General features: G+C 40.8%; 1 protein-coding gene across 1 annotated transcript in view; it reads left to right on the top strand.

Annotated features, from left to right (window-relative positions):
* LOC308264058 (putative E3 ubiquitin-protein ligase HERC6) overlaps positions 1–23,394 on the top strand; it is a gene marked incomplete at both ends in the record, with an annotated part of 70,537 nt that overhangs the window by 14,494 nt on the left and 32,649 nt on the right. Inside the window, 7 exons of the mRNA XM_080697201.1 lie at positions 1,473–1,600; positions 2,488–2,624; positions 3,234–3,301; positions 8,674–8,795; positions 10,087–10,146; positions 14,016–14,109; positions 16,998–17,187. Coding sequence (XP_080553327.1) covers positions 1,473–1,600; positions 2,488–2,624; positions 3,234–3,301; positions 8,674–8,795; positions 10,087–10,146; positions 14,016–14,109; positions 16,998–17,187 — 799 coding nt within the window. The remainder of the gene's footprint in view (positions 1–1,472; positions 1,601–2,487; positions 2,625–3,233; positions 3,302–8,673; positions 8,796–10,086; positions 10,147–14,015; positions 14,110–16,997; positions 17,188–23,394) is intronic.

The raw sequence follows: 23,394 nt of genomic DNA, 5'->3' as shown, positions 1-23,394 counted from the left end.
CTCTGCCCAACAGTATTGCAAGCTTTAGAAATCTATGCCCTAGAGTTTCCACCACCTTTCAATAGCTCATAAGGTCAGAGCCCACGCTATCTAATCACCTTCCGAGGCCCCACCTCTGAGCATTGCTGTATGGAGGAACCAACCCTTGAACACATGTGCTTGTGCAGGACAGTTTAGATCCAGACCAAGCCGGACGTGGTGGCACACGCTTGTAATCCCAGCATTTAGATGGCTGAGATAGGAGGATCGCAGGTTCGAAGCCAGCCTCAGATATTTAGTGAGGCCCTCTGCAACTTAGTGAGACCCTGTTTCCAAATAAAATATAAAATAGGTCTGGGAGTGTAGCCCAGAGGTAGAAGGACCCCCTGTACCACACACACACACACACACACACACACACACACACTCAGATCATAATAACTGCCTAGTCTTTTTTTTTTTTAATGGTACTGAGAATTGAACCCAGAGGCATTCTACCTCTAAGCTAAAGCTACACTCCCAGCTGTTTTTAGTTTTCTATTTTGAACCTAGAGGGTCTCTTTAGGTTGCTGAGAGGCTCACAACATTACTGAAGTTAGCCTGTATCAGCCTTGCCAAGTATTAGAATGACAGTGCATGTCACCACGCCCGGCTTGCCTAGTTTTCTTTTCTCTTCTAGTTTTACTGGGGTGTAATAAAAATTATATCAATGTATAGTATGCCATGTGATGTTTTGACTTATGTGTACACTGTGAAATGAGCACCCCAGTGACACCAATTAGCATACATATCATCTCAGGTAATGATCTTTTTTTATGTAGTGATAATCTTTAAGATCTACTCTCTTAACAATTTGCAAGTATTAACATTATTAACATAGTCAGCATGCCATAAAATACATCTCCCAACTGCTCTGTTTTTACGGAAATGCCAGTGATTTTGTGTTTAATGTGTAAATTCTACATTCAGTATAAAAATGTAATAAAGGAGGTGGGCATGGTGGCATATGCCTGCAATCCCACTACTTGGGAGACTGAGATAGGAGGATCGAAGGTTCAAGGCCATCCTTAGCAATTTAGCAAGGTCCTCCACAACTTAGTGACACCCTGTTTCAAAATAAAGAATAGAAAACAGGGCAGGGGTATAGCTTGGAGGTCGAATACCCCTGGTTTCCATCCTCAGACCTGCAAAAAATAAAAATAAAAATAAAAAATAAAAATAAAATGGAACTGGAGGTATAGCTTAAAAAAAAAAAATGCCCCTGGGATCAATCCCCAGTACCACACACACACACACACACACAAATAATAGTCCTCATAATGATAAAAATAACAATAATAAAAGTTTATATAAAGCTCTGTTATAAAAAGTTCTGTTTATATAAAGCTTATATTTCACATATTGGTTTCATGCAAAGTTTCTGGCGATACTTAACCTACAGGCATCTAGTTACTTTTATTAAACATGAAATTAATCTGCTCCTGTTTTAACAGAATGGGCAAGTGTTCACATTTGGAGACAACAGCTCTGGGCAACTGGGCCACAGCACCACAGCTGAGACGAGAGGCCCACAACTTGTGGAAAGAATCGATGGCTTAGTCTCACAAATAGATTGTGGAAGGTAATAGGCTATCTTTTAAAGCATAGGTATATGGAAAATGTTACACTTTAAACTTAGAAGCAACTAACATAGAATTTTAGCAAACCTTAAGACTCTAAAATATGCAATTGCGCTTTTTTATGAAAGTTTTTCTCTTGAGAATGTACTTCTTTCAAATATAGTTTAATGTTTTTTAGTTTTTTTTATCTTTATCCTAGTTGTTTATTTAATAAAAAATGATGCGATATCTACTTCTAATAGCCAACCTTACTGAAAGGAGGAGCTGAAAGGTGATAGGTCAGCTGATAACAAAAATAGTGGTGCCTGCCCACTGAGTTGATAAGATAAAATCAATCTCATGTATATAGAACATGATTTTTATTTGTATATGTGTTATGGGGACATTTTTGAATACTTTATTTGACCCATTTTATTTTAAGAAATGCTTGCATTTAAACCACAAGTGATAGAAACCATAGCAAAGGCCTATCAATAGCGTTCTGTCTTTGACGTTAGTAACAAGTCACTGCTCACTCACCATTTAGCCCCATCCTCTGGTGCCCTCTAACATGGACATTGTGATAAGGGAACTAGGGACTTAGTTAGCAAAGGTAAATCTGTTTAATTGTGTTAGTCGGGCGTGGTGGCCGACGCTTGTAATCCCAGCATTCCGGAGGCTGAAACCGTAGTTCACGAACAGCCTCAGCTACTACTTAGGCCCTCCACAACTTAGTGAGACGCTGTTTCAAAATAAAGAATAAAAATAGGGCAGGGTGTGTGGAGGTCAAATGCTGCTGGGTTCCATTTCCAGACCTGCAAAAAAAAAAAAAAAAAAAAAAAAAAGACGTTATCTTTTTCAAAAACAACAAGAGTTCCTGGGTCTTCATGATGGTGTATCTCTCCTGTAGTTACCACACCCTTGCATATGTCTACACAACTCGTCAGGTGGTATCTTTTGGTCGTGGACCAAGTTACACAAGAAGCTCAACCCATCCGGAGGCCCCAAGAGAGAACTTTGACATTAACTGCCTGATTTCTGCTGATGGTATGAGTGGACCCACTAATTCGTGATTTTGTGTTAAGCAATGCCACTGAAAGAGAAATATTATTTAGCTTCCTTTCAAAAAAGAGAAACTATGATTTCTTTAGTACTCTTAAATTTGTACATTTTCTTGGCTATGTAATGATTTCTGGAATAATTGGTAATCATTCCTAAAAATTAAGGTAATAGAAAAGAAAATCCGAACCTGGTTACTTAAGTATCAGAACAGTATACTTTGATATATTTAGTCAATTTTTTTTCTAAAGCACGTCAAATTGGGTGTATTATGTAAATGCCTGTAAAATTAATTTAAAAAATTTTTAAATATGGAATTTAACCAGACATGGTAGCACACACTTGTGAACCCAGTACTTGGAAGGCTGAGACAAGAGGATTGAAGGTTCAAGGCCAGCCTCAGCAATTTAGCGAGGCCCTCTCTGTTCAATCCCCAGTAGCACCATACACACAAAAAAATTAATCTTTTATGCTGTTTGTAGTTGAAATATAGAAGAATATTAATTGCCAATAAATGAGGAAATTTGGCATGGGTATACATCAGATTTATGTTTTACTGCCAACAACTCCAGGCACGGATTTCTGACTTTCTTTTAGACCTTGTGGATATTCAAGTCAAACATATTTTTGCTGGAACATATGCCAACTTCGTGACAACTCAGCAGGTATCTAGTACACTTTCTCTTTCTTTTAAAAATTATTTTTTCCTCTAGATTCAGAGCAGTATTTGAAACATTGTATTATTCAAATTTGTTACTAAAATAATAAGGTTCTCTGTTAGGATTTTTTTTTTTTTTTTGGAGGTAGAATCCCAAGGGGCATTCTACCTCCAACCTACACCCTAGCCCTATTTTTGTGTTTGTGTGTGTAGTATTAGGGGTGGAACCCAGTGGCTTTTCTGCCCTCGGACTATATTCCCAGACCTATTTTATATTTTATTCGGAAACAGGGTCTCACTAAGTTGCTGAAAACCTCACTCAGTAGCTGAGGCTGGCTTTGAACCTGTGCAATCCTCCTGTGTCAGCCTTCCAAGCACTGGGATTACAAGTGTGGGCCACCATGTCTGGCTCCTAGCCCTATTTATTTATTTATTTATTTATTTATTTATTTATTGGTGGTACTGGGGTACCTGGAAAACCTTCTAACCTTTGGGCTACACTCTCAGACCTATTTTTATACTTTTTTTTTTTTTTGAAACAGTGTCTCTTAAACCAGTGCGGCTGGCTTCGAACCTTTGTGATCCTCCTGTTTCCGCCTCCCAAGCATGGGGATTACAAGCGTGCACCACCACGCCTAGCTTTTATTATTTATTTTGAAACAGGGTCTCACTGAGTTGCAAAGAGCCTCACTAAGTAGCTGAGGCTGTCTGCAAGCCCAGATCCTCCTTTCTCAGCCTCAGATTACAAATGTGTAATCTCAGATTAAAAGCGTGCTGGGATTACAAGCATGTGCCACCACGCTCAGCTCTCTGTTAGGAAATTTTTGAAAAAATATTCTGTAATTCTCACTTCCTCATTTGTCAAAATTCCTAGAAAAGGTAACTCCCAAGTTCACATTTCTTGCCTTTGTACTTACTTAGACCAGTAATAATATTAATGATGAAAATAATAATAATGACTAATATTATTTGCAGTTATGTATCAGGAACCAATATCTTCTATGTATTTAATGTTTAATGCTCATATCAGCTCCATTTTACACAGAAAGAGCATTGGTCACCATGTTGGCACAAACCTGTGATCCCAGCACTGAGGAGGCTGAGAGAGGTGGATTGCAGGTTCGATGCCAGCCTCGGGAACTTAGCAAGGCCCTGTTTCCAAATAAAAAATAAAATAGGAATGGAGATGTACTTTAGATGTAGAATGTTTCTGGGTTTGACCCCCAGCACAAAGAAAGAAAGAAGAAAGGAAGGAAGGAAGGAAGGAGGGGGGAGGGGGGAGGGGGGAGGGGAAGGAAAGGAAAGGAAAGGAAAGAAGCTGTACATAGAAAGGCTCTGGGGTGAGCTATGTGTGGTAGCACATGCCTGTAATCCCAGTACTTGGGAGGCTGAACAGGAGGCAGGTTCAAAGCCAGCCTCAGCAATTTAGCAAGGCCCTCAGCAACTTGACCTTGTTTCAAAATAAAAAAAATAAAGTAGGGCTGGGGTGTAGCTCAGAGGTTGAATACCCCTGAAGCAGAAATGAGTTTGGTGTGTGGCAAAGAGAAGGCCTTAAGGCACACAGAAAGAAAGATGGAGAGTTGTATGGATGAAGCCATTCATGTGTTGCCATGCCAGTCTGAAATGTCCTGGGAGAGGAGATTAGAAGGCTCAGTCAGACATCCAAATCGAGAGCTCAGAGAGGATGTCAGGAGTGGAATATAAGCATGGACGTTACCAAACTGTGGATAGTACATAAAGCCAAGGGCCTAGGGGAAAGGTCATTGAGACTATACTTGGTAGTAATAGCCACCCAGAAAATCATCACCATCCCTCTCCAAAAGACAAGAGGAAACTGCAAAAAGCACCTGTGCAGAAAAGTGCCAGCTCCCACTCTGTGGGGTGAAGTGCCAGGATGCCATGAGACCAACCATGTCTTTAGCCACACAGATTGCAGTTTTGCATGCTGGCTGCTCCACTGTCTACTGCCAACATACAGAGGAAAAGCAAGGCTTACAGAAGGCTCCAGGAGGAGCAGCACCAAAGCACCCTGGGTTACCATGCGCTGGAAGCCACCCTAGTAAACACATTTTAGATTAAAAAAGGAAAGGGCTGGGCATTATGGCAGGTGTCTATAGTCCCAGCTACTCATGAGGCTGATGCAGGAGGATTACTTGAGCCCAGGAGTTTGAGATCAGTCTTGCAATACAGAGAGGGAGGAGAAAGAGGAGGAGGAGGAGGAGGAGGAGGAGGAGGAGGAGGAGGAGGAGGAGGATAGAACATGAGAATGAGAAGAAATTAAAAAATCAAACCTTGATAGACATCTCCATTAAAAATCAGGCAGCAGAGAAGGAACCAGAAAGGAGACTTGAGATCTTCTGGTCTGCGGTAGGGGAAAGCCAGGGGAGGACAGAACATCAAGCCAAGAAAAAAAAACGTTCTGGAAGGGGAAAGTGGTCTATAATAAAGTCAATCGTGGCTAGGAGATCAGGCAGGAGAAGTGCAGAGAATTTTTCTTTGCTTTGCCAGGATTGTGTGTTTCAGCAAAGAGAGGATGAAACCTAATCCGGGAGGGATAGACACGGACCAGGAAGGGGAAGCAGAAGGAAGGACTCTGGCAGCTCAAAGTTTTGATGTGAAGGGAGAGCCATGGGAGGGATAGACACGGACCAGGAAGGGGAAGCAGAAGGAAGGACTCTGGCAGCTCAAAGTTTTGATGTGAAGGGAGAGCCATGGGAGGGTTTCTTATGATACTCTGGAGTGAGGAACTGCAGAAGCAAGGTCACAGAACAGAGCAAGGAAGCAGGCTCCCGTGCAGAATTGAGGGCTTTGAGCATAAATATTTATTCCATTGTCGTAAGGAACAGTGCCAACGAGGGAGGACTGATGGGGAGAAGGTGCTTTGCTCCTGACTGATTACTTAATTATCTCAGTGATGAAGGAGGCAAAGCCCCCATCTGATGGGGAGAGAAGCCGGGTTTAGGAGGAGAACGAAGATGTGCAATAACAGTTTCAGTAAGCGGGAAAGCAGACACCCTTAGGCATGGCCAGACAATACCCAGTGCCCACTTGAAATTGGTGGTCATTGCCTCAGAGGGAAGTCAGTCAGTACAGCTGTGTAGCTGTCTCCAGCAGCAGCCGGCTGCTCAGAGTTGATTTCAGTATAATCCAGACTTGAATTTAACCTCAGATGGGATTTCTCCCACTAAGAACGAGAGGTAAGGTACAAAAAAAGTCATAGACATGATCAGAGCATTGAATCGTAGAATCTAAGCTGGGTGAGGAAGAGGCAGAAGATGGACAGTGAGCAAGCAATAAGGTCGGTGGGTAGGAGATCCCAGTGCATCAAAGGACGTTGGGCTGGAGGAGGGATCACTCTAAAATAAATATAAAAGATGGTGCATGATGGTCAGAGAGGAAAATGTTTCCAAAAGACATTCTAAAGATGGAATAATTGTCGATGATTATAAAGCCAAGTTTATGTCCTATATAGAGAGCTGTGATTTTCAGTGAGGGGTAATTTTGCAACCCAGGAATCCTTTGGCAATATCCAGAAACATTTCAGGTTGTCATGACTGGGGGCAGGGTAGGTGGGTTTAAGGGTAGATCCTACTGCCATATAATGGGTAGGAAGTAGGGTTGCTACTAAATACCCTACAACATGAAGGACAGGACAGCCTTTCACAACAAAGAATCATCTGACCTGTAGTACCAAGTATATCAGTTAGAAATCCTGACCCAGGGAATGGGAGCTGAGGAGGCAGAGCAGAGGAAAAGAGAGTAACTAAGATTAAGAATTGAGAAATTAAACTGAGCCTAATGGTACATGCCTGTAATCCCAGTATTTGGAAGGCTGAGACAGGAGACTCAGAGGTTTATAGCCAGCCTCAACAATTTAGCAAGGCTCTCAGCAACATAGTGAGACCTTTTTTCCCCAAAAATTAAAAACTAAAGAATAAAGCTGGATCCAGGCACATGCTTGTAATCCCAGTACTTGGAAGGCTGAGACAGGAAAATGTCAGGTTTGAGGCCAGCCTTAGCAAATTAGCAAGGCTTTCAGCCACTTAGAAGAAAAATAAAATAGAGGCAGAATGCCCTGGATTCCATCCTCAGTACTACCACCAAAAAAAAAAAAAAAAAAAAAAAAATGTCCTTTTTTGAGCATTAAACAAAAGTGGTGCAGAATTTCATCACTCATAACAACTTTAGTGGAGAGAGGTGTAACTTATAGTACAGCATTTATGCACACCAGACTCATCCAACAGGTAATTCAGATGCACAAGAAAGGTCAAGAGTTAGGATAAAAAAGCAAAAATCTGGGGGTGATGACAGGGAACAAGGAAAACAATTATTGAGTGTGTTCTATAATCCTAAGGCTTTGTACACCTTACACCATTTAATCTCAACAAAAGCCCAGAGAGGAAGGTATTGTCATTTCATTGTTTATTGTGGCAATATATATGTAGACAATAAAATTTAGCTGGGCGTGGTGGCGCACGCTTGTAATCCCTGCACTTGGGAGGCTGAGACAGGAGGATCGCACAGGTTTGAAGCCAGCCTCAGCTACTTAGTGAGGCTCTCAGCAACTTCGTGAGACCCTGTTTCCAAACAAAATATAAAATAGGTCTGGGAGTATAGCTCAGAAGTAGAAAGCCTCTGGGTTCCACCTCCAGTACCACCAAAATAAATAAATACATAAATAAATAAATAAATAAATAAATAAATAAAATTTACCATGTAAACCATTTTAAGTATACAATTCCATGGCATTAACTGCATCCACAATGTACAACTATCACTTGCCATCTCCAAAACCTCATCACCCCAAATGGAAACTCTGCCTTAAATAATAACTTCTCATTCCCCCACCCCTCAGCCCTGAGAAACCTCTACTTTCCATCCTTATAAATTTGCCTATTCTCGATACTTCATGCAAGTGGAATCAGACAATATCTGTTGTTTTCTATCTGTCTTATTTTACTTAGCATGGCTTCGAAGTTTATCTATTTTGTGGCTTATGTTACAATAGTATTATTTTTAAGGCTTAAAATGTCCTTTATGCTTTTATTCATTCATCTGTTGATGAACACTGGGTTATTTCCATCTTTTAACTATTATAAACAGTGCTGCAATGAAAATTGATTGACAAGTATCAGTTTCAATCTCGGTTTTCAATTCTTTTGTATTATCCCATTAAAAAAAAAAATTGGTGAAACGGGCTCAGACCCAGCATAGTGGTCCTGGCCTGGAAGTGGGGTAACCAGGCGTTGATGCCAAAACTCCACCCTCCAAGCGCCGCCCTGCTGACCATGCGTGCTGGTTGTTCTACTGTATTGCTTATTGCACAAGGTGTGTGTGTGTGAGTGTGTGTGATTATTCTTGTTTTTCCCTTCCTCAAAGGATACTAGTTCCACAAGTGGTTCCAAAAAAACTCTGCCAGAAATAAGCCGAATTAATCAGTCCTTGGTAGACAAATGGATAACACTGCAGAAAGGAAGCAGTGAATATGAAGAAGCAGAAAGGTGACTCTCTCTGATAAATTATAAACTACCTTTATCTGTGTCTAAAGTGCTGGTCGTTTTGTCCCCCATAGCAAAAAAAAAAGGGGGGGGGGCTTGGCTTTGTCATGAAGGTATTTATTTGCATTTTGACCATGATTCTTTTCCACCACCTCTTAGTTCAAACAGTCATTGATATACTCAGTTGTTTATCTTTTTTTTTTCAACAAAAATAAGAAATCTACTGAGAATGTACAATATCCCAAGCACTTTCAGAATTGAAGGAGATGCAGGAATGAATTTTAAAAATGCTTACAAGCTGAATGTGATGGCACACACCTGTCATCCCAGTACTCAGGAGGTTGAGACAGGAGGATTTTAGGTTCATAGCCAGCCTCAGCAACTCAGCGAGGTCCTCTGCAACTTAGTGAGACACTGTTAACAAATTAAAAATAAAATAGGGCTGGGGATGTAGCTCAGAGGTAGAATGCCTCTGGGTTCAATTCCCAGTACCATTAAAAAAAAAAAAAATCTAATAAAGTCTCCAGGAAATTTGACTGTTTTCATGTCTTCATTGTTTACTCTTTAGAGATCTAAGGTTTAGGTCTTCAGAATAATCAATTTTATTCAGATATACACAACTGGAGCAGATCAGTTATAAAGGGTTTTGATGACGATTAGTAATAATATGCCAAGATAATCAAAGTAAGATACCCAGAACTTGGTAGACTTTTAAGAGAATATTTTAATTACAATGATACCAGCTAGGTTCAGTGTTGTATGCTTGTGATCCTGGTACTTTGGGAGGCTAAGACAGAAGGATCACAGTTTTGAAGGCTTATCAACGTAGACCCTCAGAAGCTTAGTAAGATCCTATTTTAAAGCCAAAAATAGCCAGGTGCAGTGGCACATGCTTGTAATCTCAGTACTTGGGAGGCTAAAACAGAAGGACTGTGTAGGTTTGAAGCCAGCCTTGGCTCCTTAGTGAGGCTCTCAGCAACTTAGTGAGACCCTGTTTCCAAATAAAATATAAAATGGGTCTGGGACTGTAGCCCAGAGATAGAAGTCCCCTGGGTTCCATCCCCAGTACAAGAAAGAAAGAAAGAAAGAAAGAGAGAGAGAGAGAAAGAAAGAAAGAAAGAAAGAAAGAAAGAAAGAAAGAAAGAAGCAAGCTGGGGATATTGTTCAGAGGTAGAATGTCCCTGGATTTAATGTCCAGTACCCCCAATAATAATAATGTTTCCATGACATCAATTTTTTATTCAGGCATATTTTATGATATATTGTGACTTAACCCTTGTTATTACTTTTGCAGTGAAATTAGAATGATATTTTCATCTCCTGCTTGTCTGACTGCAAGCTTTTTGAAGAAAAGGTAACATTTCTTTGAGATTTATATTCATTTAAAGCACTGAAGAATATTTAAAATGAAATGTTTAGAGTCAGTTTAATGTGTGAAAATTATTATCAATGTACAGAGTTCACCATAGAGAAGTTCATAGGTTGTTGTAGAATTCTTCCATTTTCTAGAGCAAACTCCTAGACCACTGCAAGTTATCATTCCTAGTTAACATTATTTACTTCCCCTATACTGCTTTTCTCTATTATCCAATTAGAAGAAACAGTAATTTTTTAGTATCTTTTTATCTACAACTGATCAGCTAAATCTAATATTGCTTTAATACCTAGAAACCATGTCAGATCATTAAAGAAAGGAAAATCGATTCAATTTATTTTGCTTGTAACTTACTGCTATAGAGGAGAATAAAATTCCTCTCCTATTTGGTTTAACAGCCTGATTCCAATAATTTAAACAGTTACTTCAGTGCCCAATATTTGGACCTTCTATTACTGCCCCTTCCTTTGAGCTTGCATGTGGTCCTGGGTATCTAAGGAAACAGCTAGAAGAATACCAATATAAAGGGGTCTAGGCTGCCTCTGCCTCCCCTGGAGGGTGGCACCCTGCGGATCTGTTTGTAGCTGGTATAAGTCATTCTGACCAAATGTGGTCAGATCTTGCCCCTTTTTCACTTGGCTTCAGGTTGGCTCACTGGCTCAGAAGATATGACATATGTTGTATTCCTTCCTGGAAGCTAGGTGGTACTAACTGCCCCCTTGCAGTCCCCTTAGTACTTAACCCAGCCACATTCTAGAAGTCAGCTTGAGGGACCAGAAGTGTTGGGTCTCAATGGTGTCATCTGGGAAGAGACAAGCCCAGGAAAGCTAAACGTCATGGCTTCCCACTGACAGCTCATGAGGAGCTATCTCTCTAGACTATAAAAAACATCCCCAGCCAGGTGTGGTGGTGCACGCTTGTAATCCCAGCGCTTGGGAGGCTGAGACAGGAGGATTGCACAGGTTCAAAGCCATCCTCAACTACTTAGTGAGGCTCTCAGCAACTTAGTCAGACCCTGTTTCCAAATAAAACATAAAATCGGTCTGGGAGTATAGTCTGGAGGTAGAAAAGCCCCCCCGGGTTCCACCCCAGTACCACACACACACACGCACACACACACACACACACACACACACACACACACAGCATCCCCATTCATCCCTACTTGTCCCAGTCACAGGTAGAATCTGGACACTGTTCCTCTCTTCTTCCTAGGCCATCCTTCTCTCCCATCCGCTCCTCCTAGACTGGAAGGAAGGGACTCTCCCAGACAAAATATCCTCTTTCGTCTTCACTCTGGCCCTAGTTTCATGCTTACTGCACAGAGCAGAATCTTTTCTACATAAGACCTTCTATTACTGCCCCTTCCTTTGAGCTTGCATGTGGTCCTGGGTATCTAAGGAAACAGCTAGAAGAATACCAATATAAAGGGATCTAGGCTGCCTCTGCCTCCCCTGGAGGGTGGCACCCTGCTGATCTGTTTCAATATTCAATAGGAATATTGAAGAAAGCCAGGTGTAGTGGTACATGCCTATACTTGGGAAGCTGAGATGGGAGAATCAGAGATTCAAGGCCAGCCTCAGTGATTTAGCAAGACTGTCAGCAACATAGCAAGACTGTTTCAAAACAAACAAACAAACAAACAAAAAACATTTAAAGGAACTGAGGGTATAGCTCAGAAGTATAATTCCCCTGGGTTCAATTAAAAAAGACATTGAAACAATTAAGGATGTGCCAACTAAAATATGCCCAATTTTGGTATATTTATTATTTCAAACTGAAATTACCTAAGGGACTATAACTTCTGAAAAAGCCATTTGGCCTGTCTTTTCCTGCATGCAGCAAGCTATGATGACTTTTAAAGGAAAGATTTTCTTCTGTTCTGAGGTTAAAAATAATAGCCTTAATCACAAGAGGCTTGTAATCGAGCTACAATGAACTTAAATAAATAAATCAGAGTACTCCTTAACTTGCACTGTTCCCTCCCCACATGGATCTCTTTGTGACATGCCTAGACTTTACCACCCCTACCAAATATCCATTCATTTTGTCATTCCTTTGCAAATTTGCTTGTTTTGTCCAAAAAGAATAAAAGCATCAGGCTCTGGTCACTTTTTCACACTTCAGTCTCTTGTGAAAACCCCCATGTATATGCAAGCTGAATCAAGCTTGTGTGCTTCTCTCCTGTTAATCTGTTATAGGTTAATTTAGTTCCTGGATCCAGCCGAAGAGCCCACATATAGACTGGGTGGGAGTGAGATGGAGAGGATCTCTTCCTCCCTGTGGTGTTAACTTTCTAAAGCAGAAAAGTATCCATGCCAGCCTCCTGGAGGCGATGCATTCTTAAGATGCCAAAGGCTGCAAAGGAGAAAGTATTGTAAGGGAAAATTTACCTTTAGAACTTGCATAAATAGTCTATCTCATATATATATATATATATACACATATATAATATATATGTACATACATATCATATATGTATATAGGTATATAGCTCATATGTATACATATATAATGTAGCTCATACATATATATACAAGCTTGTATATATGTGTATATATACATGAGCTAGACTATGTATATATACATACACACATATATATATATATAAATAACACATATTATTAAAGTAACATATTTAATGGTATATAAATATATTTACAGGGATAGATTTTTTTGAGACAGCGTCTTGCTAAGTTGTCAAGGCTGGCCTCCAATTTATGATTCTCGTGCTTCCTGCCAAGTACCTGGAATTGTGGGCCTGTGCCGCCAAACCCCGCTCATATTACTATTCATCATTTAATCCAGCAACATAAAATGTGTCTTGATAATGCATTAAAAAAACAACAACCTGTTAGACTTGTCAAATGCTGCCTCCTCAAGTATCTCCAAAACATCTGGTAGATAAGACACTAGAGCTGGTTGGAGGCGTTTCCGTGGGAGCACAGGGGTGTGACGAGGGGTGGGGAGATATGCGGGGATCCAGGACAGTGGAAAGAGCAAGGCAAGGATTCTGAGGTAAGAGAGTCAAAGAATCTTAAGGTCCAAACTGTCTGTCTTTCAGTGAAGAGCTCATAGATCTTTCAGGAAGTTTCTCTGATGAGCAATCAAGCCACCCACTTGTGCAAGAGTCTCCTGAATAGTAAAGTCACTACGCTCTCAATAACCCACTGCTAATGAAAATAGTGGGATTGTGAAGTTATTTAAATAGAAATGGTGTGGGGGGTGGTAAGTAGCTTCAGTTCTCAGTGTACAAACTCATTGTGGGGTAGATGATTTCAGTTCTCAGTCACAACACATAAAAGCTTGCTTGGGCTGGAGGTATAGCTCAGTAGTAAAGTGCCTGCCCAGCATGCTTGAGGCCTTGGGTTCAATCCCCAGTATCACCAAAACAATAAGAATCTTGCTGATATTGCAGTCCAAATGTGATGTAACTGCAACAGAGAGAATGAACTGCTTTTCCTTTTAACCAGGTTTTTTGTTTGTTTCTTTGTTTGTTTGTTTTGTTTTTTTGGTGGTCCTGGGGATGGAACCCAGGGCTACACTCCTAGACCTATTTTATATTTTATTTGGAAACAGGGTCTCTTAAGCCAGAGGAGGCTGGCTCTGTACCTGCGCGATCCTCCTGTCTCAGCCTCCCAAGGGCGGGGATTATAAGCGTGCGCCACCACGCCCAGCTAACCAGGTTTTTTATTGTATCAAATAAGTTGATTATTTTGAAAGGAATTGAGCTTTGAATGTCTATATCTTATATGTTGCAGGCTAAAACAACAAATAATAATGTACAAGGTTTAGAAATATCCCTTAATGTCTGTTGACGCACTTTTTTACATTTCTTCTATTCAAAGTGGAACTGGAGAAATAGTTTCTATTGACGTGGACTTCCAATTGGCAAGAGATACCTTCAAGAAGTTAACAAAGAAGGATTGGATTTCTCTCATGGTAATAGCCAGTGCTCACTTGAGACATAAAATAACAGAATTTCGTAGAGAAACAAGTGTGATTGTGGTTTAGTTGTGTGGGCAGCTGGAGGGATGGCGCTCTGATTGGAGCTGGAATAAGAAGCTAGTCTCACTGGACTCTAGACATGGCATTAGGTGGTGCCATTTATTTCAAAAAAAAAAAAAAACCTTAGCCGGGTGTGTCAGCGCATGCTTATAATTCCAGCGCTTGGGAGGCTGAGACAGGAGGATTGCACAGGTTCAAAGCCAGCCTCAACTACTTAGTGAGGCTCTCAGCAACTTAGTGAGATCCTGTTTCCAAATAAAGTATAAAATAGGTCTGGGAGTATAGCCCAGAGGTAGAAAAGCCCCTGGGTTCCACCCCCAGTACCAAAAAAACCCAACCAAAAATAAATAAATAAATAACACCGTCTTTCTCCATCAGCTATACCTCAACTGCCTTCAGCATAAAGCAATCTTTAGGGCTGGGGAAGTAGCTCAGTGGTAGGGGGCTTGCCTCGCATGCGTAAGGCCCTGGTTTCCATCCCTAGCAAAGGAGAAAAGTTAAAAATAATCTTCACTCATGCCAGGCATGGTGGAACACACTTGTAATCCCAGCATTCGGGAGGCTGAGACTGGAGGATCGAGGTTCGCAAACAGCTTCAGCTACTCAGTGAGGCCCTTCGCAACTTAGTGAGACCCTGTTTCAAAATAAAGAATAAAAAATAGGGCTGGGGGTGTAGCTCAGAGGTCGAATGACCCTGGGTTCCATCTCCAGACCGGCAAAATAAAATAAAAGAATCTCCATTCCATTTGATGGGCATGAATAGGTTTCTCTGATTTGGAAGGTAGTTTTTAAGTCAGATAGAGCTGGGTATGTAACTTTTTCCTAACTGAGTGACTTAGTGACTTTCTTCCTATAACTTTTTTTTTTTTTGGCACTGAAGATTGAACTCATGGGCATTCTGTCTCTGAGCTACACTCTCACCCCTATTTTATTTTTTATTTGGAAAGAGAAATCGTACTAAGTTGTGGAGAGCCTTGCTAATTGCTTAGGCTGGCATTCAACCTGTGAACCTTCTGTCTCAGCCTCCCAAATACTAAGAGTACAAGTGTGCACCACTATGCTCAGCATAATATTTTTTATTTTGAAACAAGGTTTCACTAAGTTATTGAGGCTGGTCTTGAACTTCTGGTCTTCTGGCCTCAGATTCCGAGTACTGGAATTATAGCATACCTGCCCTCTGACTTCTTCAGCTGGCCTTGAACCTGTAATCCTATCTCAGCTTCCCAAGTACTAGGATTACTGATGTGTACCACCATCTAGCTCTAATATGTTTTTATATATGTTCTACTTTAAAAGCTTACTTCTGGATAAAATTAAATAATATAAACTGGGGCCAGGCATGGTGGCACACACTTGTAATCTCAGTAATTGGGATGCTGATACAGGAGGATCACAGGTTTGTGGCCAGCCTTAGCTACTAGTGAGACCCTCTGCAAGTTAGTGAGACCCTGTTTCAAAATAAAAGAATAAGCCGGGTGTGGTGGCACACTTGTAATCCCTGTGCTTGGGAAGCGGAGGCAGGAGGATCGCGCAGGTTCTAAGCCAGCAACGCTGGCTTAAGAGACCCTGTTTCCAAATAAAATATAAAATAGGTCTGGGAATGTAGCCTGGAGATGGAAGGGTTTCCAGGAATCCCAGGACCACCAGAAAACAAAACAAAACAAAAGAATAAAATAGATCTGGGAGTGTAGCTTGGAGGTAGAATGTCCCTAGGTTCAGTCCCCAGTCTCACACACACACACACACACACACACACACACACACACACACACACTACTTAAATAACTAATTAATTAAACACGTACAGCTAATTTTCTCTAAAATGTACCTATTGACAGAGAAAAAAAAACAGAAGAAGAAATAGATTTTGTGTGTGTGTGCACACACATGTGCGACAGTTTCTCTTTCTAGTAGAAGGAATCCTAGTGTGATCTATATATAACATTGCTTTTTTTTGAAACAGGGTCTCCCTGTGTTGTCCAGGCTAGTCTAAAATATGCAAACGTCCTCTGGGCATAGCAGCACACTCCTATAATCTCAATACGTGGGATTCTGAGACAGGAGGATTGCAGGTTTGAGGCCAGCCTTAGCTACTTAGCCAGACCCTCAGCAAACTTGCAAGACCCCGTTTTAAAGTAAAAAAAAAATAATAATCTAAGGGATAAATTATCTAGCTTGGATGTATAATGACCCTGGGTTTAACCCAGGGAACCACAAATAAATAAAAATAATAAGATGTTCACTCCTCTTAATCAGTGTCTAGAGTAGCAGGGACTCTAGGTGCATTACCACACCCGGCTTACAGTAATGTTTTTGGAGGGTTTTGTATTAGTTTTTTTTTGTTGTTTTTTTTTTTTTTTTGGTGGTACTGGGGTTCCTGGAAGCCCTTCTACCTCCGGGCTACACTCCCAGACCTATTTTTATATTTTTATTTGGAAACAGGGTCTCCTAAGCCAGCGTGCGTGGCTGACTTCGAACCTGCGCGATCCTTCTGTCTCTGCCTCCCAAGCGCGGGGATTACAGGCGTGTGCCACCACGCCCAGCTTGTATTAGTTTTGAATGCACAATTCACTTGGTAGATCCATGAGCATGATTTGATTTCACTTTATTTGCTCCAATCTCTGAAATACAACTCTCACAAGTACTACTGCAGGGGCATTTGGAATATAAAGAGTGATGTGGTTTAATCAGGGGATTTCAGAAAGACCTAATGGTTATTCCAGTTGGAACAGTGGAATGAAACCGCTGGTCCCGTAGCTTCTTTGCACAACACCCGGTGTCTCACATAACCTGGGCCCTTTCCTGATCTTGTTTTGCCACAGATAACCACAGGTCTCCAGGATAATCTACTGAGAGCTCTTCAATGCCGTTCTCCACACCCAGAAGCCTTGCTGGTGTTCCTGCTGCTCCCAGAATGTATTGTGATCTGCAAGCCTGAGAACCAGAGTAGTCTGGCAGTTTCATTTGCACAGGCTGTTTGTAAAATGGGTAACCATTCTTTAGGAATCCTGAGTAAGTTTTACATCACTTTATCTGGGCACTCAAAAGTCATAACCTAGGAAGTAGAAGCTGTAATGAATTTTGAATAGATTTCAGAATGCACACGTTTGAGCACAATGTATGTGAATTATTGTAAAGATTACTCTAAAGCTATTAGAACCATTACTACTACTACTACTACTACTACTACTACTATTACTACTAGTAGTGGTTCCCAGGATTGAACACAAAGACATTCTACCTCCAAGCTATATCCCTAGCCCTTTTTTACTTTATTTTTATTTTTTATTTTTTTGGCAGGTCTGGGGATGGAACCCAGGGGCATTTGACCTCTGAACTACACCCCCTGCCCTATTTTCTATTCTTTATTTTGAAACAGGGTCTCACTAAGTTGCAGAGGGACCTCACTAAGTTGTAGCTGAGGCCGTCCGTGAACCACGATCATCCGGTCTCAATCTCCTGAATGCTGGGTTTACAAGTGTGAGCCACCATACCAGGCCCTAGCCCTTTTTTAAAACAACAACAAGCTGGGCGTGGTGGCACATGCTTGTAATCCCCGCGTTTGGGAGGTGGAGACAGGAGGATCGTGCAGGTTCGTAGCCAGCCACGCTGGTTTAAGAGACCCTGTTTCAAAAATATAAAATAGGTCTGGGAGTGTAGCCTGGAAGTAGAAGGGCTTCCAGGACCCCCAGTACCACCAAAAAAAAAAAAAAAAAAATGGTTTGAAATAAGGTCTCACTAAGTTGCTGAAGGTCTTGCTAAGTTGCTAAGGCTAGGTTTGAACCTGCTATCCTCCTTTCTCAGCTGCCTAAATCCTGGGATTACAGGAGTACACCACCACCACACCCAGTGAACCATTACACTTATCATACAAAGCAACTATAGTCCTTAGACTTGGACATGATTTTTTTTTCATGGGGAGGAGGGTTCTGGGAACTGAATCCAGGGGTATTCTAACTCTGAGCTATACCCCCAGCCTTTTTTATCTTTTTGTTTTGAACACAAACAGGGTCCCACTAGGTTGCCGGGAGTCTCACTATATTGCTAAAGGCTGACCTGAACCTGTAATCTCCGGTCTCAGCCTCCCAAGTATTGGGATTATAGGTGTTACAGCTTGAGAATATGTTATGGTTTGGGGAAACTGTCCCTGAGGACCCCTGTTAGGGTTCCGGACACAATTTCCCTCAAAACACACAAAAAACAAAAACAGAAAAACTGCAGGTTCTTGTCCTGAGCTAAGGATAAATACACATTATCCCAGACTCTTGCTGAATATTTAAAGAAGTTTATTAAAAAGATAGAAATACAGAAGACAGTTACAGCCTCATGTTACTAACATGAGGGGGGAGGAGGGTTCGAGCTAATTCACCAAAGATAAAACACATGGACCAGACTTTTTATACACATGACCTCCATCTTGTTCACGTAATTCTGACGTAGTAAATGTCATTGTAAGGTACCTCCCTTACCCTGTAAGTCATCTCCCCTTACTTTCCTGCCAAGGTGTACTTTCCTGCCTAGGTCTCTTTTCAGGAAGGTCATGGTCTAAGGTCGACCCCCTCCTCCCATCCTAGCTAGATTATCCAATTATTATGTAAACCTGTCTTTAGAATGAGGATGAGGAAGTCCTACTTCCCCTCTCCTAATTCCCCTTGCTAATTACCTTTAGCTAGGTTAATTTACATTGGAATAGTTGCCTGCTTTCTTTGGCAGAAACTAAGTCCTTTCACCAATTTTTGAAATATAATAATCAGAGCTTTCTCAAATCTTCCTGGCCATTCCCAATACTGGTACAATAGGTATGTGCCACCACACCTGGCTTTGAGATCAGAGTTTGAGAACAGCTGAGCATCTAATCAAGATGAATCCACACTTTTTTTTTTTTTTTTTTTGGTGGTACTGGGGATGGAATCCAGGTGCCTTCTACCTCCAGGCTACACTCCCAGACCTATTTTATATTTTTTTTATTTGGAAACAAGGTCTCTTACGCCAGCAGAGGCTGGCTTCGAACCAGCGCGATCCTCCTGTCTCAACCTCCCGAGTGCAGGGATTACAAGCGTGTGCCACCGCGCCTGGCGATCCACATTTTAAAACTCTTTATTCATGTTCTAAAACCTCAGACATTCTGACCAGAGGTTATGAAAATAAAATGTTAAGTTTTGTTATTTTTGCTTATTTTGTGTAATTTTATGGAATTTCTTAGCATTTCAAGCTAATATTGAAAGTCTACAGCTTAAAAGGTACAAAGGATATGTACAGTGAAACCCACCCAATGTCCCTCCTAGAAGGTGGTTAGTTTCTGTAGTTTTTTTTTCTTGGTGTGAGTGTGTGTGTGTTACTAGGGATTGAACTCAGGAGTATTCTACCTCTGAGCTACATCCCCAGCCCTATTTTATTTTTTAGTCTGAAACAGGATCTCACTAAGTCGCAGAGGCTGGCCACAAACCTGCAGTCTTAGCCTGGCATGGTGGCTCACTTGTAAACCCAGCGCTTGAGAGGCTGAGAAAGGAGGATCGCACAGATTCAAAGCTAGCCGCAGCTACCTAGGCTCTCTGCACCTTCGTGAGACCCTTATTTCCAAATAAATTATAAGATAAGGCTGGGGGTGTAGCGCAGAGGTAGAAAGCCCCTGGGTTCCACCCTCCAGTACCACACACACACACACACACACACACACACACACACACACACACAAAAAGACCCTGCAATCTTTTTCTGTCTCAGCCTCCCAAGTACTGAGATTATAGATCTGCACCACTGTACCTGGCTTGGTTAGTTTCTTGCATAATCTTCAAAAGATATTTCATGTGTAGAAACACATATAAAAATATTCTTTCTGATACGGTTCGAGGGAGTATGGTTGTGGGGATACTGTTCCCCGGGAACCCCTGCAAGGGTCCTGGGCACACTTTCCCCCAACCCATAACAAAACCCCCAAAACAACCAAAAACAGAAAATTACCGCGGGTTCTTGTCCTAAGCTAAGAATAAATATGCATAGCTTGGACAGTTGCTGAAGATTTAAAGAAGTTTATTAGAAAGATAGAAATACAGAAAATAGAAATACAGCCCCATGCCAAACTGGCATGGGGGGTGACTTGAAATGAATACACCAAAGGGATTACATGTGGAACGGACTTTTATACCCATGACCTCCATCTTGTTTACGTAATTCTGACGTATGTCCTGGTAAGGAACCTCCCCTTACCCTGTAAGGTACCTCCCCCAACAAGGTGTGGCAAGGAGGCTCCTTCCATGAAGGTTGAAGCCTCCTACCATCTTAGCTGGCTTATCCAATCATGTAGATCTGTCTTTAGAGAAAGGCCTAGTTTGCCTCTCTTAAGATCCGTCTTTAGATAGAGTAAGCCCTAGCTCTCCTCTATTGACTGGTTAATTACTTTGAGCTAGGTTAATTTACATTGGAATAGTTGCCTGCTTTTAGGCAGAAACCAAGCCCTTTCTTTACCCAAGTCTGCCCCATTTTGACACACCTATTTTGAAATATGTCAATTATTTTCTTTTGAAATATATTAATAATCATAGCTTTCTCAAATTTTCCTAGGCCGTTCCCAATACTGGTACACTTTCTCTGTTGTTTCTTTCTTTTCTTTTCTTTTTTTTTTTTTTAGCGGTACTGAGGATGGAACCCAGGGGTATTCTACCTCTGAGCTACACCCCCAGCCCTATTTTTTATTCTTTATTTTGAAACAGGGTCTCACTGAGTTGTGAACGGCCTCACTAAGTAGTAGCTAAGGCTGTCCACAAACCATGATCCTTCTGTCTCAGGCTTCCAAATGCTGGGATTGAAGTGTGTGTCACCATGCCCAGTTTCTCTGTTCTTTGTTTGTTTGTTTGTTTGTTTGTTTTTTGAGCCTGGGGATGGAACCCAGAGTCATTCAACCTCCAAGCTACACCCCCTGCCCTATTTTTTATTCTTTATTTTGAAACAGGGTCTCACTGAGTTGCATAGAGCCTCACTAAGTAGCTGAGGCTGTCCACAAACCGAGATCCTCCTGTCTCAGCCTCCCAGATGCTGGAATTACAAGTGTGCGCCACCATGTCTGGCTCATTTCTTTGTAATATATAAATTTACACATGCAGGAAAATTTTCAGGAAGCAAAATTAGAGGATCAAATTGTATGTACAATTTTTTTTTTCCCAGAGATTTTGCTAAGTGACCCTGCATAGAGGTCAGGGCCACTATGTCACCCAACTTTATAAATGACACCATTTCCATTGCTGTCTATGTAAACTGCCACCCTACAGTTGGGTCACAGGCAACCCTGACAAAGGATGTTCCAGTTTCAACTTTATCAGCAAGTACCAGCCCCATACTGGTCAACGGTGTCATCAAGCTTTGGTCTTTGCCATTCTGAATAAAGAAAAAAAACTCAATTTAAATTTGAAATTTTTAAGCCAGGCGTGGTGGCGCACGCTTGTAATCCCGGTCCTTGGGAGGCAGAGACAGGAGGATCACGCAATTTCGAAGACAGCCATGTTGGCTTAAGAGAACCTGTTTCCAAATAAAAAAGTATAAAAATAGTTCTGGGAGTGTAGCCCGGAGGTAGAAGGGTTTGCAGGAACCTCAGAACCACCAAAAAAAAAAAAAAAAAATTGAAATTTTAAATTATGAATCAGGCTGCATGCTGGTTTTCTTCTCTCAAATCCATTTTTATTTCATATTCTAGGAACTATTGGTTTTTCCTTCCCCCCTTTTCTATTGGTTATTAGTAGTTTTCTTTTATCTTAGAAGCTTCTTAACTATAAAGCAGTTAATCCTTTATCAGTAATATAAATTGAAAGTATTTTTCTCTAGGCTATTTAACTTTTTATGGTGTGTGTGTGTGTGTGTGTGTGTGTGTGTGTGTGTGTGTCCGGGGGCATTCTACCTTTGTGCAACACCTCCCACCCTTTTGTTATTTTTTTGTTTTGAAATAGGGTCTCACTGTGTTGCTGGGATTCTTGCAACATTGCTGAGACTGTTCTGGAACCTGAGATCCTCCTGTTTCAGCTTCCTAAGTACTAGGATTACAGGCATGTTTTACCATGCCAAGCTATTGTGGTAATTTTATTATGCAAATTGTTTTTTTAAATGTTTGTGCAGAGCTGGGTGTGGTGAACATATAGCTAAAGATAAATAATAGACATATAGATATAATACATATATAATACAGTTTGCTATATTAATATTTTTTCATAATGTCTAGGTTTGGGGGTCATACTTCAAAAAGCCTGTCCTCGCTCTAAAATTTTTAAAACTCCATTGCTCCTACTATAATTTTATTTTCTAGACATATCTTTATTTTAAATTGACACATATTAATTGTACATATTTTTAGGATATAGTATGACATTTCGTTGCATATATACAATCTGTAATATCAGATCAGAGTAACAGACATACTTATCACCTTAGATATTTAGCATTTTTTTGTGTTTGGGATATCCAATTCCTCTCTACTAGCTATTTTGAGCCATTTCAATTAATTATTGTCAACCATAGTAATCCTAGAGCATCAGAAGTTGTTCTTCATCTCCAGCTGTACCCCTGTACCAGCTAACCCTCTCTCCCTCCCTCCTTACCCTCAATTCCCAGGCTCTGGAAACCACTATTCTCTCCCCTTCTGTAAAACGATCAACCTTCTAGCTTCCATATACAAGTAAGAACATGGTAAGCCAGCCGTGGTGGCACACCTTTGTAATCCCCACGCTTGGGAGGCGGAGACAGGAGGAGCACGCAGGTTCAAAGCCAGCCGCGCTGGCTTAAGAGACCCTGTTTCCAAATTAAAAAGGTATAAGAAAATAGGTCTGGTATAAGAAAATTTTTAAAAATTATAAGAAAATTTAAAAAAATTAAAATAGGTCTGGGAGTGTAGCCTGGAGGTAGAAGGGCTTCCAGGAACCCCAGTACTACAAAAAAAAAAAAAAAAAAAAAAGAACATGGTGATTTTATCTTCCTTTTCCTGCTAGTTCCATCATCTTACTGCAAATGAAGAATTTTGTTCTTTCCTATAATTTTTATTTCATTTTTACAAATTTAAATTTTTAAGCCATATGGAGTTTATCTTAGTTAAATTTTATTTTCAAATTTTATTTATTTATTTATTTATTTAGTTAGTTAGTTAGTTGCAGTACTGGGAATTGAACCCAGGGCATTCTCTCTCTGAGCTATACTCCCATCCCTATTTTTGTATACTTTATTTATTTATTTATTTATTTA

This window comes from Muscardinus avellanarius, assembly GCF_963383645.1.
Source record: "Muscardinus avellanarius genome assembly, chromosome: 6".
NCBI classification, from domain to species: Eukaryota; Metazoa; Chordata; class Mammalia; order Rodentia; family Gliridae; genus Muscardinus; species Muscardinus avellanarius.
This window is presented reverse-complemented; position numbering and strand designations above follow the sequence as displayed.